Source organism: Cyrtonyx montezumae, unplaced genomic scaffold (assembly GCF_038088225.1).
Source record: "Cyrtonyx montezumae isolate F1298 unplaced genomic scaffold, pur_monq_1.0 scaffold_82, whole genome shotgun sequence".
NCBI lineage: Eukaryota > Metazoa > Chordata > Aves > Galliformes > Odontophoridae > Cyrtonyx > Cyrtonyx montezumae.
The window spans coordinates 223,599-237,234 of NW_027072092.1; the positions used below are offsets into that span (position 1 = coordinate 223,599).

Genomic DNA, 13,636 nt, shown 5'->3' on the forward strand with positions numbered 1-13,636 from the left:
GCGATCACCACTAGTGACAGCTGAACCAGCCAGAGGATAAAATATGCTCCAAAGATATCAGAATAAATAACAGAGGAGCAAGAGATAAGGAAAATAAACAAAACATATAACAACTCGTTTTCTTTTTCCTACAAAAAAAGAAATCTCGACCTGACTTTGGACTTTGGCCTTTTCTTTCTTCATGCCACCTCTCCCCAGTTCAGGACCCAGTCCTGCACTGATGGCTGTGGAAGCAGGGTGAGCCTTTGTGCAGGCCAGCTGTGAGCTGCATTGCACAGCAGAACAGCCCTGAGAGGTGCAGTGCTGAGGCCCTCAGCGAGGGGTGGATTCTTACAACCCAGTGTCAGTGCAGAGCAGGGGCCCACCACCAACACAGCAAAAAGAAGTCATAGGAAATCCACCGATTTTAGCAGACTCCAAATACGACGATGTCAGCAAAGCTTTTTTCAGGTTTTCTGTGATATCAAGGCACGTGTGCCTTCATTCCTTATTACAGGAAGCTCCCATGAGGGAGTTTTGGTTTACCTCTGGGTGTCAGCATGGCAGAGCTCTATCCCCATCCTCTACCTGCAAAACCTCCCTTGCTCCTGCTGGACTCGTGGCCACGCCATGAAAATATTTTGGAGGGACTCACGATTTTTTTGTGTTTTTTCCCTCTTCAGCCTTTGGTTCCTTTAGGGTAAGAGTCACAGCTCATAGCTGAGCAAACTAATTCTGAAGGTGAATCCTTAGAAGAGTTTTGCTCTTAAGTTAAATCTGGTTTCACTTTCTTCTGGAGTGGAGAAGAGGAGCTGGTGCTTGGCCGGGAAAGAGCCGAGGTGTGGAGCACCAGCTGCAGGATGAAGATGAGGGTACGGAGCTTCTGAGCCCCAAAGACAAAACAAAATGCAGCCTGCCCCCAAAACACGGGGGAGGAAAAAGGGATGGAGCTGGGGAGAGGGGCTGGGAAGAGAGGTGAGCCAGCATTACCTCTGCTGCAGCCCAACAACACAACCCAACCACGAGACAAAGAGCCAAGTCAGCCATCTGTCCGTGCTCTTCTATCGCTGCATCCTCACCAAGCCCCAACTCCTCATCTTCAGTGCTCCGCTGGGTCCTTCTCCTCTGCTTGCTGTTTCTTTTCCGAAAGGGGAAAGACTTTGCAATAGGATAACAGAAGACTCCGATACGTGAGACATGGGAGGTGAGAGGTGCAGGGGAAGAGGTGCTCAGCACTGCTCTGCTTCCACGAAGCCCTCCTTCTCGTGGCTGGCTGCCTCCACCTCCGAGTACGACGCCTGGTTGGTGTGATTGCGGAATTTCATGGCAGGCCAACGGTGTGGCCTTCGCTGCAGACAGGAACAAAGAGCCATCAGAAGCTGTGAGGAAGCATTTCAGGCTGAGCCTGCTGGAAACCCGAAGCTCAGGCCCAGAACAATGCCATCTTTGTGAAAGTTCGGCTGTTGTTAATGAAAGGAAGAAGAAATAAAATGATTTATGCCTTCAAGGGTTTGTCACAGTGCCTCAGTCCCACTGGTGGGGTTAACAGGGAGCTGGGAGGAAATGGAAACTCGAAGGGAGATCCCACATCAGTCCCAGAACAAGGGTGTGCTGCTGTGGGTAATGGAGGGGGCAGCCACAGAGGGGTCACCTCTGTGCCTCTCCTCCTTCTGCAGCACAGGCACAACAGCACTGCCCCGCTGGGGGGGTGCTACAAGGAGAAATGCACCAAACGTTGGTGGTGATGAACTGATGAAGGCCACAGAGATCGATCCTCTGCAGTTGGGACAGAGAGATGAGTGCTGGAGGAAAAAGGCAGAGTGGGGACACGGAGGGGTGAGGGCTCTGCATCGCAGCTCCCGCGGCAGGATCAGCCTGCCTCGAGGTCCTACACTGCACACTCCTCGGGCTTTGAGCAGCAGATGGAGACTGTCAGACCCCCCACCTCCCTGAGAATTAAAATCTGCCATTTAGAGCGTTCACAGCACCGCAGCAGCTGATGGTGTGACATCCATGGGCAAAGTCTGACCATTTCAGTCCACAAAAACCCAGCTGGGCAACTGAAAAGGAAAGCAGCGGTCCCAGCAGCATCACTGCCCTCCACCAGACACCGGGGAACTGATCCTGAGAGCAGGAGGAAGAGACAACGTGCAAACAAGAGCACAAAATAAAGCAGTGTGGGTGGGAATGAGCCTAAGTTTAAAGTGAGGGGGTGGCTACGACTGCAGGACCACGTAGGGATCCTCAGACATGCCATGCACCCACGTCCTGTCCTCTGCTCTGTGCTCTGCCCTGCGGGGTCAGGATGGGACCAGGGAAAGGTTCTCCACTCACCTCGATGAAGAAGAGGGCAGCGTTGGAGGTGGGGTGGCTGTTGATGTAGATCCCAGCGAGGATGATAGCTGCAATGAGCAGCACTGCCAGCACGATGCCCACGATCGTCCCAGTGTGAATCGGGGCACCCACTTTACTGGGAGGAAGGTCGCTTCCCACACCTGCAAAAAGGGCTCAGCTGGGCTTGGAAGCAGGCTGAGGGCTCAGGAAAAGTGAGGCAGGATGCTTGGAGCCCTGCATGTGGGGCTGAGCACCGAGCACAGCTCAATGAGAGGGCAAGAGCAAGATGCATGGAGAGCTGGGAGCTGAGCTCCAGCATCCCTCCCAGATGCTACCAATAGCTGGCAAAAAACAAAGATTAAACAATGGCCATATCATAATTCCCCCTCCACCCAACCCCTATTCCTTATATACTGGCTGCTCACTCAGATGGAAAGCCATTAGCCACATGTTGAGGGGTCCTCAGCACCCCACCTGCAGCCCTGCAGCTTTCCCCAGCCCTTGGCTATGGATATTCCATTGCACAGAGCTCTGCAGCCTACACATGGCATACATCAGCAGTGATGTATCCGTCCATTCAGGGAGCAGTCTGCAGTTTGAAGGCCCGGAGCCTGTGCTGGCACTGATGCTGCACCCACTTTTTAGCCAACGTAACCTCCAGGAGCTGCTTGGAATTAAGAGGGTTGAGCTCTGCTTTGCACGGGGCTGACAGTGCTGCTGCTTGGCCTTGCTGGGGGGATGCAATTCAGGGGAACAGAGCTGGGCTCATGGAAAGGACTTACTCTTGAACCTCACAGTGCCCTTTGGCACAGCGGGGTAAAAGAGACCGACCCCAGCTCTCACATTCCTCAACCTGCAGCGGTATTCATCAGGGGAAGGACAATCAGATTTTTATCTTGATTGCATCTTTCCAGTCCCCATTTCCCACTGCTGCCCGATCCCAGCTCTCCCCCACGTTTGCTTTCACAGAGCAGGCAGAGATACAACGGGGCCTCACCTTCACTACCCGTGTGCTGGTTGAGCTTCGTGTCATCTGAAAGAGGAAAAGAAGGGCAAAAATAGTTATCAGGCCACTGAGATGCTCTCCGTGCTCCCCTCTGTACCAGGGCACTGCCAGCAGTAAGGTGAAGTGGGACGACTTGTGCTACCCACCACACCCACCCCAACCCGGGGGCAGATGTTTCTCCCAGGGGTCCAACACCCAGTCCCATTTTCCTTCTCATTCTGGAGCCACCAGGCTGCACGAGGACGGGGGCTCAGTGTCCCCATGAGCCACCTCCTTTGGGACGCCCCAAAGGACGCAGAGGGGCGGACCCATCCTCGTCCCCCCCCCCCCCTCACTGTGCTGCCCCAGCTCAGGTCTGCAGCCTGATGCAGCTGGCTGTCTGCTTGCTTCCAAGATTACAAATGATCTTGGTGCTTGTCTCTGTCGCAGGAAGGCTCTTGTTCTTTTTCCAAGAACCAGCGACGAGTTGGAAAATAATCTCAGCAGTGGTGTTGCGTTCCCCCCCTCCTTCCATCGCTCCTTTCAAAGTCAGCTCCGTCAGCCCCACGCTCCACTCCCCCCCCCCCAGCTCCCTCCCGTCGCTGAAGGACAATTACTAATGTTCCTTTCTATTTATTCTAATTAGCAGTTTGCGTTAGGGACTATTAAGCAGCCAAATTGAAGCGCTACCTGCCGCTCGGATCCGAGGAGCCAGCCCCGTGTTAATGGGATTATCAAGCTTTAGCACAGGGGCGTCTCGGGGGAAATGGGGGCCTTTATTTGGAGCTTTCACAGCACTGCCAGCCCCGACCCACATCGGCCCCCACCACGTCCCACCTTCTGTAGTGAGGCCGTCAATGAAGAGCGAGGCCGTGGGGGTGGTGACGTCCTCATCCAGCGGTGAGGAGGAGCCGTGGGGGGGGGGAGAGTAGTGGTCGTCCTCTGCTAAGTCCTCGCAGCTCTTGGTGTCAGCCTGGGGGGGAACACAGCCCAGGAGGGGCAGAAATTGGGGCAGTGGGGGGGGGGGGATGTGTGGGAGGGGGTGGTTTGGTCACAGCCTGCCCTGCTTGCATCACAGGTCCCGTGATCTCCTTTTCCCTCTCTCTCAGTAAACAGGGAATGAGTGTTCAGTGGGGAAAAGTTGCATTAAAAAACAATTAAAAAATAAAAATCACCAAAACAACAAAACACCAAAAGCAGAAACAGATGTTTCGTTAGAGCTGATCTTTCCGAGACAAAGAAGCGAAATTTGTCCAACCCAAATCCTCGGGGCTGACTCCTTCTCACTTGGAGGAGTCACAGTGTGGAAGGTGAGGAGCAAACAGCTCCGTGCACCCAGGGGTGGGCACAGCTGCGGCTCCATGGGAAGAGCCCAGGGGTGAAAGGGGGGGGGGATGCCCCCTACACCCGCTGTACCAGGGCAGGGCATCCTAAAGGGGCACTCTGTCTGTCCCAGGGCTGAGCAGAGCCAGGGATGTGCCCTCTGTCACCCGGCCCCGTGCACGGAGCCCTGGCCATACCTGCTGGCTGCAGCCGTACGACAGCCACTCCTCCCGGTGCCGATCGAAGCCACTGGAGCACCTGCAGTGAGAGGACACGTTACATCCCTGCAGGTGGGATGCAGAGCAGCCCGGGGGGGTTGGAGAGGGGGGGGGGGAAGAGGGGGCAGCAGCGCCCATCTGCTGCTGCAATACAACCCCTGAGTGACCCAGCAGTGGAAGGGTTACACGTGAGCAGCGCAGCTGTGCTGGAAGGACCCAAACGTTCCTCTTGACAGAGGTGGAAAACGGTCAGCGCTGCTTCTCCAAGGAAAAAAAAAAGGAGCAAAGAGATAGGAAAAAGATGCAGATGGAGCGTGAGTTTCCACGCGCCGTGCTCCACGCCAAGGCAACGCCGGGAGCTCCACAAGGGTTGTTGTATTTTTTTTTTCCCCTTTCCCCAGAAACATCTGGGCAGGAAAAGAGCATTCAAGAAATTAAAAACAACACTGGGAAAACACCAACCACAAAACCAGGGACCAAAGACAGCTCTGCGGCCTCTGGGAGCCCCTGGGCACCGTCCTGTGGGTGAGAGCAGAGCCAACCATGTGCACGAGGTGCCCCAGCCCCGCTGAGGCCTCATGCAATCACTGCACGTGTGATGGGTGCACGCCTGGGATGCAGCCCGAGTGGGGCTGGGCGAAGGATCTGTGTCAGTGGGTGCCCTCCCCTGCTGCCAGCTCCACATTCTGGCGCTGCACAGCCTCATTGCAGCTCTCCTGCTGCAGCTGAAGGAGGGCAGAGCTGCGTCCCAGGGGGTGGGGGCTGTCCCCGTGGCCGGGGACACCGCAGTCCCCCGATGCCTGGGACCTGAGCTCCATCTAGCTGAAATCCCAACCCCGGGATGGAGTGACATCAGCATGCATCCCACTGCATTAAAAACCCCTCAGCAACTGTGATGTGGGCAGCAGAGATCTCCCCTCTGCAGGAACGTCTCCAAGCAGAGGAGAGGTGGAAGCGACCCATCCCAGTACCTCTGCAGGACGTGGCACCAGCTGCAGTTGAAGGTCAGCACGGAGCTCACACACACCTCACAGCTCCGGTGCTGGAGACAAGCTGCAGAGAGAGGGGAGGTGTGACAGCACAGCCCAGCGCAGCGATGGGTTGGGATATATCCACACTGCACAGTGGGACCACGCTGCTCCCAGCCTGGCAGCGAGCATCCTCCCCTCCTCGGTGTCCCCGGGGCAGATTCACTCCCCACCCTCTCCCCCACGTGCATGGATGTGAGCACGGTGCCCACACAGCTTACTGGGCAGGGGGGTGAACTCCACAGCAGACATGTTGGTGATCTTGCTGGTGTCCAGCTCCACACGGTGGTACTCATAGATGGTCCTGCGGCGCGACTCTGCAGCGGGAGCTTTGCTTTAGGGCGGCTGCAAGCCACCCTAAACCGGGGTAAATCCTGCGGGGCAGGGCAGCAGGCAGGCTGCAGGGGAGGCCGAGCAGCAGTGCTGGGAGGCGGGAGGGGGGTCAAGGCGTGGGAGTCCCCCTCCCCACTTCCCTGGGAAGCTCTCTGCCCAGAGGACCCCGAGGTGGACGCGACCCAGCCCCATCTCCCCCCTCTCTTCCAGCTCCGTTCCCTCAGCGCTCCCCAGGAGCCCACGGGGAGGGGGCAGCAGCCCCTGAGGCTTCTGTGCAAACTGCTGTAAAACGAAGGCCAGATGGCTGGCTCCAGAAATAACGAGCGAGGCGCGGGGAGCAGCACGAGGAGCGTGGTTGGGCGTACAGGAGGGGAAGGGAAAGGCTGCAGGCCCCTCCACGCAGCTCACCCTGTGCCTGCAGCACATGTCACGTGTGGGACATGGCTGCAGACACGTGCATCCCGCTGGCACCGGAGCTCACATCGCATACAACAAGTGTGCACACGTGTGCACTACATCCTGCTGCCGTGCACTGTGCATCTCCCAACCCAGGGCATCCCCGGGGCAGAGGGCAGGACCCAAAGCTGCTCAGCTCATCCCTCTGCGTTCCCCCCGGGGCTGTGAGTGGTGGAGGAGCCCGGAGCACTGCCCCGGGGACGTGGGACACGGGGAGGGGGGCGGCACTCACCGGGCACCTCGGGGGATGGATTGAGGACCATGAAGGCATCAGACAGCCCGGCCTTGACGGGGTGCTGCGCAGCGCTGATCTGCAGGACGGGCACGGGGATCTGCGTGGGGAGAGGGTACAGTGCAGACGGCCCCACTGAGCCCCACAGCGCCTCGGTCCCCAGACCCGATCTGCTCCCTCACCTCCTTGTACCCGAAGACGATCCTGCCACTGCTGTGCAAGGCAGCCTGGAAGGTGAAGCTGCCCACGTCCTCCTTCCCCTGGAGGTAGACCTTATCCCACTGCACCACAAAGACCGTGCCTGGGGGGGACACCGCAGCCATCACTCCGCTTCCCAGCCCACGTTGAGCCCCCCACGGCCCTTCCCCACGCCCTCACCCCCTCTCTTTGCTCCGGGAGGGGCTCACCGTTGTCCAGGTACTGCACGGTGGAGTTGCGGGAGTAGCTGGGGTTGAAGTTGGCCATGAGCGGCGCGATGTACTGCGTGGCCGTCAGCATGCGGTGGATGACGTCCCCCATGAAGATGAAACCTGAGTGAGCAGAGCAGAGGGGTCAGCTCAGCACCCGTACCCGACCCCCAGATCCACGGCCCCACTCACCTCCGGTCGCTATCGTCACCTGTCGCAGGAGGTGCCCATAGAAGGGGAAATCGAAGGAGAGAACGATCCTCTGCAGGAAGGAGATGGGGTGAACAGCAGCCAGAAACGGGGAAAGCCACTGGGGAGGGGGACGCTGCCCACCCCCACAGCTCATCCCCTTCCACCCCACAGCGACGGAGCTGGGGAGACACAATGCTTCCCCTCCAGGCTACGGGGGCAGCCGTCTTGGGAAGGATGGATAGCAGTGGGGACCCCCCCGGGCTCACCGAGGCCTGCCGGTGTGTGTTGGAGAGGATCCCGTGGACCTTCACGTGGCTGCTGTCGGCCTCTGCCATGTCCACCCACAGCCCCCGGCGGCGAGCAGCCCCCGGCCCATAGGTGCGGGACACGTAGTAGCTGTGGTTGTCCTCCTGCAGTGGGGACAAGGGCAGCGTCAGCATCGCTGCACACGGATGAAAAACCTGCAGGCACCATCTCAGCACAGAGCAGTGGAAGTGGAACAGAAACGCCCCACGCGAAGCAGCGCAGGGGAAGAGCAGTTGGAGAGGAGCAGAGGGAACCGTGAGTCCAACGCAGCGCTGGCAGGAGGGAGATGTGACTCACGGGGGACTTCAGCACAACAGATGCAGCCTTCCTGGGAAGGAAGAGCTGCTTTGGAGCCAGGGGCTGCGAGCTGTGGCTGCAGTGAGGGCGAGAAGCGGAGCAAATAAAGGCATCAAAGACTCCCAACAGCCCACCCTGGTGAGAGCAGCTGGGGATGGGAAACTGAGGCACGGGGGTGGCTGTGCCAGCACTGCTGTGCCCCAGTGCATGGCCCTGTGCTGTGGCTTTCAGGACCCCGGGATGTGGGGTGCCCAGGAGCTGAACCCCCCCCTCGCAGAGCCCCACAGTCAGTGGATTCCAGTGCATTCCCAGTAACCCAGGGGGAAGGAGCTGGGATGGAGCAGAGGAGCCGGGGCAGCGCAGAGCATTTGGCTGCAGAGCTCCTGAGCTCATCACTGAGTCACCAGCACCAGAGCCCACCACCTTGCTTTGGTCACGGCAGCAATTAGGAGGGGGTTTGGATGCACAGCCACATGGGAACGCACTGAGCACCCACACCGCAGGGCGTGGGGGGAGCTGCAGTGACCCCAAACCCACTGAGCCCCAGGAAATCCCCTCTCCGGAGCCACACGAGCGGTCACGCCCTTCCTTCCCAGTCGGGATTTGGTGGTTTGGGTTTTTTGTTTTTTTTTTTCTTTCTATTTTTTAAACACTTCCACTCTCTCCGTCCCAGTGCACAGAACTGTGGTCCCAGTGGGGGTCGGTGGGACCCTGCAGAGTTCCCCCCCCCCGGGGGTCCCTTTCCCCAGAGCACCTCCTCACAGGGTGAGGACTAATCCCCCCGAATCCACACTCTGCTGCCACAAAAAACACCGGAATCAATCGCAGCTCAGCAGAGCGGGGGCCCTCATCGCAGGGAACGCACCCCACATCCCCGTGCCCTCCCCCCCCCCCAAATAGCAGTGATCCAGGAGGTGAGACCCAAGTGCCACCCCCAGAGCTGACACCGCTGTCACCCGCTTCCAGCATCACAGCAGAGGCTGCAGCCTTCCCCATAGAGCCCCCACAAATCCCCCCCACCCCCGGCACAACCCCAGCAACGTGGCATGGCCACGAGCAAAGCATCCCCGGCGCTGACCCACGGGTGCCCCCGGGCAAAGCTGCCTCTGCCCAGGCTGTAATTATCCCCCCCCGCGCTGCCAGGATCCGCCCCACGCAGTAAATCAGAGCCAGAGGCTCCACCAGAATGGAAACAGCTCCGGGTGGAGTGGGGCCGGACCCCCCCAGCTCACCACCACGCGCGTCTCGTTGTCTGGCAGCGTGTCGATGAGCAGGCTGCGTCCCACCAGGTCCTGGCTGATGTGTGTCCCCTGCGGCTGCCCGGCCCCACGCTGCCCCTCGGGGGGTCCTGGGGGGAGTGAGGAAGCGTCAGTGGGGTCCCACAGTGGGATGTGTCCCCCGGCAGCGACGTACACGGTGACAGGAGTGTCCCAACCCCTGTGATGGGGTGCAGGGAAGGGATGTGGGGTGGCCAAAGGCACTCCCTGTGTCCCCAGGTGGGGATAACAGTGCTTGTAGGGCTCCAGCAATGGGGCAGCAGCACAGCCGCGTCCTTGGCCGAGCAGGATGGGGTTCCGATTTGGGGACATCCCCTACCGTGGGTCTCCCCCTGCGCCCCCGCTGCTTTTAGAGAACCCTCTCCAGCAGTGCCTCCCCCATCGCTGCTCTGGGATGGAGGGGCTTGAGGCCGAACCCGCAGCCCCCCCCGAGGTTTTGGGAAGGGGAAACTGAGGCACGGGGCTGCGCGTGGGGACCCCCCCATCCTGGCTAGGCAAGGAACGGGCTTCTGCGGCTCCGGATCTCACTCCCTTTGGGTGCGGAAACCCCACGCCGCGCGTGGGTACAGCAGCTGCAGACATCGCACGCACCGGGGGCCACGCGGACCCGACCCCATCCCCGGGACAGACACGGCCGGAGCCTCCCGCTGCCCACGGTCACGCGAGACCACGGCCACAGATCCCCCCCTCCCTCCCGCTTCCCCCGACCTCACCCCCCTACCCCCCGCACCGGCCCCTACCTGAGCCCCGCGCCCCGCGCAGCCCGCACAGCGCGATGAGGCCGAGCAGGATGAGGACCCCCCCGCGCATCGCGGTCCCCCCCGCGGCCGGCACCCGCCGAGCCCCCGCCGGGCACGGGGCTCCGCCACCGGAGCTGGAGCGGAGCCGGGGGTGGAGCCGGGGGGTGGGAACGGGGGTGGGGATGGGGCCGGAGGCAGAGCCCGAGCCGGGGGGTGCGGGGGCCCGGTGCTGCCGGCGTTGTACCCTCATCTTCACCCCACGGGAGACGATCCCTCACTCGTGGGCAGCGACCCCTCGTCCCCCGAGCGGTGCCCCCTTACCGCTGTCCTCGAGCTGCTCCACCCGGCGCCTCTCCCCCCCCCAACAAGGTCCGGCACGGCCGTACGGAGCAACCCAACCCCCCCGGGAAGGGCAGAGGGGCTGCACCCCGAAACCCACAGCCCCCGCTGCGCTCTGAGGACCCTCCGGGAGCGGCTTTGGGGTCCTGGCCGAGCGGCGGGGGGGGGCAGATGAAAGTGACGAGTTGCACCGATGCTGTAATTAACTAATGAGCCAAGCGGCTGCTGCCCGTCCCGGTGCCAGCTGAACCCCCCCCCCTCACATTCACGAGTTCAGTAAGCCCCGCGGGGAGGGGGGGGGGGGACGGGACAGGGCCCCCCAAAACAGTAGGGGCGTGAGAAATCAAAGCTGGGGCCGTGCTGTGCTCTGGGGGGGCTCTGCTCTGGGCGGGCCGCGCTCTTTTGGGGTGGGGGGGCCGTTGCTGTACACTCATAGGGCTGCAAAAGACCCGCGTCCCATTGCGGCACAAACTGAGGGATGCGGGCGAGAGCGACGCGACCCCTGCACCGCAGCTACTGGGGGGTGGAAGATCAAAAGGGGTGCAAAAAAAGGACGACCCTCCCCCCAAAAAAATGAGGGGGCACCCGGATTTGAACCGGGGACCTCTTGATCTGCAGTCAAATGCTCTACCACTGAGCTATACCCCCTCTGCTGGATAAAGAATGGGAGCACTGAGGGATGTCCGTGGGTTGCGCCGCGCGTGGGCGCTCGCACACGTTTGCACGCCTTTGCACGCGCATGTATGCACTCGTTCCTGCACACACCCCTTTCTTGCACCCACTGCAGAGGGGGACCCATCCCCAGCCCTCAGTGGGAGCAGAACGGAGCCGAAATCCGGGGCGGGGGGAGCGCCGGGCCCCCTCCCCGGGGCTGTGGGTGGAGAGGGGGGGGGTGGGGGGGGATTAACTGGAGCCAGCGGGGGGTAGATGGGGGAGTACGGACCTGAGGATGACGGGTCAATATTTGCTCCCTGAGCCGCTGTGCAAATACGTGGGGTGGATGGGGGGGGGGGCCGGCCCGGCTGAGCCCCGGGGGGAGCTGCAGGTGGGGGTCAGCTCGGTACGCTGTGGCTGCCCCGCATTGATGGGGGTACCTCTGCCCGCATCACTCGTGCAGAGTTCGGGGAGTGGGAAACCGAGGCACGAGGGCAGTGAGATGGGGACCCCGGAGGGGACGGCCCGACGTGACCCGGAGCGAGATGGAGGGGACACCGGGCTCACACCGCCTGCGGTCCCAGCGGAGTCCGTCCGCTCAGGAGATGGGGGCCGGGCAGCGGACACCTCGTTGGCAGAGCTGTTAGGGGAGGTGCAAAGCTCGTCACCCCCGTGGGCGCGGGGGGGCTGCCCCGAGCGCAGGGACAGCGACGGAGCCGAGCGGCGCCGGAGCCAGACTGCTCCGAGGGGGAGGTTTGCTTTGGGGCTGTAGCACCCAGCGAGGGGAAGGCTGCAATTACGTTAATCCCTTAAACCCTGATTGCCTCCTCCTTCCCCATTAGGCGAGCAAACACGCGGAGCAGCGGGGGGCCGCGGGGGCAGCGGGCTACAAATACACAGAGCCCACCGGGACCCCCCCAGTGCCGCCGTCTCCAGCGCCATGCAGCCGTCCCCGGTCCTTCTCTGCCTCCTCGCCGCGCTCCTGCCCTCCGCCGCCGCGCATCTCTGGGCGTGGATGTACGCGCTGCCGCAGCACCCGCCCGACAGAGCCGCGCTGGGGAGGAGCGGCGGTCCGGGGGACAGCGCGGAGGAGGTGAGCGTCCCCCGGGGGGGGGGGGACAGAAACAACGCTGGAAGGATGGAGGGATGGGGGGTCGGGTCGGGTCGGGTCGGGTCGGGTCGGGTCGGGTCGGGTCGGGTCGGGTCGGGTCGGGTCGGGTCGGGTCGGGTCGGGTCGGGTCGGGTCGGGAGGGGGCGCGAGCGTTGGGGGCGCCAACGGGCGCTCCAGTGGCGCAATCGGTCAGCGCGCGGTACTTATAGGGCAGTACGCGGAGCAATGCCGAGGTTGTGAGTTCGAGCCTCACCTGGAGCAGGAATTTTACGGCTCTGCGGGAGGGGCGCGGGGACTTTCACCTCAATTACTAGCGGGGGGAGGGGGTTGTTTTGTGGGATTCCCATTTTCCGCGAGGAAACGGCATAGAGTGGCGGTGCCGTTCTTGCAGGGATAGCTCCCCTCGTGCTGGTGGTCCCTTAAAGCCCCCGGCGCTCCCAAATCAACCCCCCCGCCCCCAAGTGAACCCAGCTTCACTGACACCCACAGAACCCAAACCCAGTACCACCCCACGCTGCCCTCCAGAACCGTTTCTATCCCATTCCAGTGGCGGGGATGGAGCTGCTCCCCCCTGACCCCACTGCTCTGTCCCCCACACAGGTCACACCGTGCGGCCCCACCACCCTCTGTGCCCACGGACACTTCTGCGATGAGCACTTCGGGCTGTGCCTGCCCACGCGCCCCGTGGGGCAGTACTGCCGCCGTGACACCCACTGCGCCCACGGCCTCATCTGCACCTTTGGGAAGTGCCAGCAGCCCGTGCCCCACGGGCAGGAGGGTGAGTAGTGGATGGGGGGGGGCAGCCCCATAACCCCAAAAGCAGAGGGATGCGATGGAGGTGGGGTTGGTACCATCACCCTCCATCAGAGCGGCTGTGGGTACTCATTGCAACCCCCTGCAGCGTGCACCAGGCTGAGCCACCTTGCAAGCCCCAGGGCCCATTGGAACCTGCACGGTGCTGGGGGGGGGGAAGTGGGGTGGGGAGGGGGGTCCCAAGCCTTAACCCCTCTTTTTGTTCCCCCGCAGGAGCACGGTGCCAGAGAGATGAGGACTGCGGGGTGGGCGGCTGCTGTGCGCGGCGGCACGGCGAGCTGCTGTGCCAGCAACGGCTGGAGCTGGGGCAGAGCTGCCACGTGCCCCCCGGGGGTTTGGCCTTCAGCATCAACCAGGTGTGCCCCTGCCAGGCTGGGCTGGTGTGCCGAGCATCGCCCCCACCACGAGAGTGAGTACGGGGTTGGGGTGCCAGGACCGATGTCCCCACGTCCTTTTGGGGGGGGGGGGGTGGGGGGGGCTCGGAGCAGGGATTGATATCCCCACGTTTCCCCGCAGGAAAGCGTTCGAGTATTGGCCGGAGAAGAGCGAGTGGAAGTGCCGGCAGCCCTGAGCCAGCAGCGCTGTATTTATCCCCCTGTAAATAGCATGTAC

The 13,636-nt window shown here is 61.8% G+C and overlaps 2 protein-coding genes and 2 non-coding genes across 4 annotated transcripts in view; 2 read left to right on the forward strand and 2 right to left on the reverse strand.

The window, feature by feature from the left end:
- Window positions 1-13,636, forward strand: part of RPL19 (ribosomal protein L19) — a 203,873-nt gene that overhangs the window by 175,199 nt on the left and 15,038 nt on the right. The window lies entirely within an intron of this gene.
- On the reverse strand, window positions 791-10,177 carry PLXDC1 (plexin domain containing 1). The gene is made up of 14 exons (XM_065753820.1): window positions 10,108-10,177; window positions 9,323-9,438; window positions 7,754-7,897; window positions 7,488-7,557; window positions 7,296-7,418; window positions 7,071-7,189; window positions 6,889-6,988; window positions 6,089-6,184; window positions 5,811-5,892; window positions 4,819-4,879; window positions 4,136-4,271; window positions 3,311-3,346; window positions 2,314-2,474; window positions 791-1,328 (listed from the first exon to the last, which is right to left on the reverse strand). Exons 1-14 carry the CDS (start codon window positions 10,175-10,177, stop codon window positions 1,209-1,211), a joined length of 1,434 nt encoding a protein of 477 aa, XP_065609892.1. The 3' UTR covers window positions 791-1,208.
- Window positions 11,023-11,094, reverse strand: TRNAC-GCA (transfer RNA cysteine (anticodon GCA)). Its single transcript has one exon. It is a non-coding gene; the product is annotated as a tRNA-Cys (tRNA).
- Window positions 12,382-12,472, forward strand: TRNAI-UAU (transfer RNA isoleucine (anticodon UAU)). The gene is given in 2 exon segments: window positions 12,382-12,419; window positions 12,437-12,472. It is a non-coding gene; the product is annotated as a tRNA-Ile (tRNA).

Excerpts from the sequence above, each read along its gene's own strand:
- PLXDC1 (XM_065753820.1), bottom strand. The coding sequence starts at position 10,177 with ATGCGCGGGGGGGTCCTCATCCTGCTCGGCCTCATCGCGCTGTGCGGG. Across the intron at positions 3,347-4,135 it reads TGACGGCCTCACTACAGAAG|ATGACACGAAGCTCAACCAG; the intron begins GTGGGACGTGGT and ends TTCCTCTTTCAG. Across the intron at positions 1,329-2,313 it reads CTGCCCTCTTCTTCATCGAG|CGAAGGCCACACCGTTGGCC; the intron begins GTGAGTGGAGAA and ends TCCTGTCTGCAG.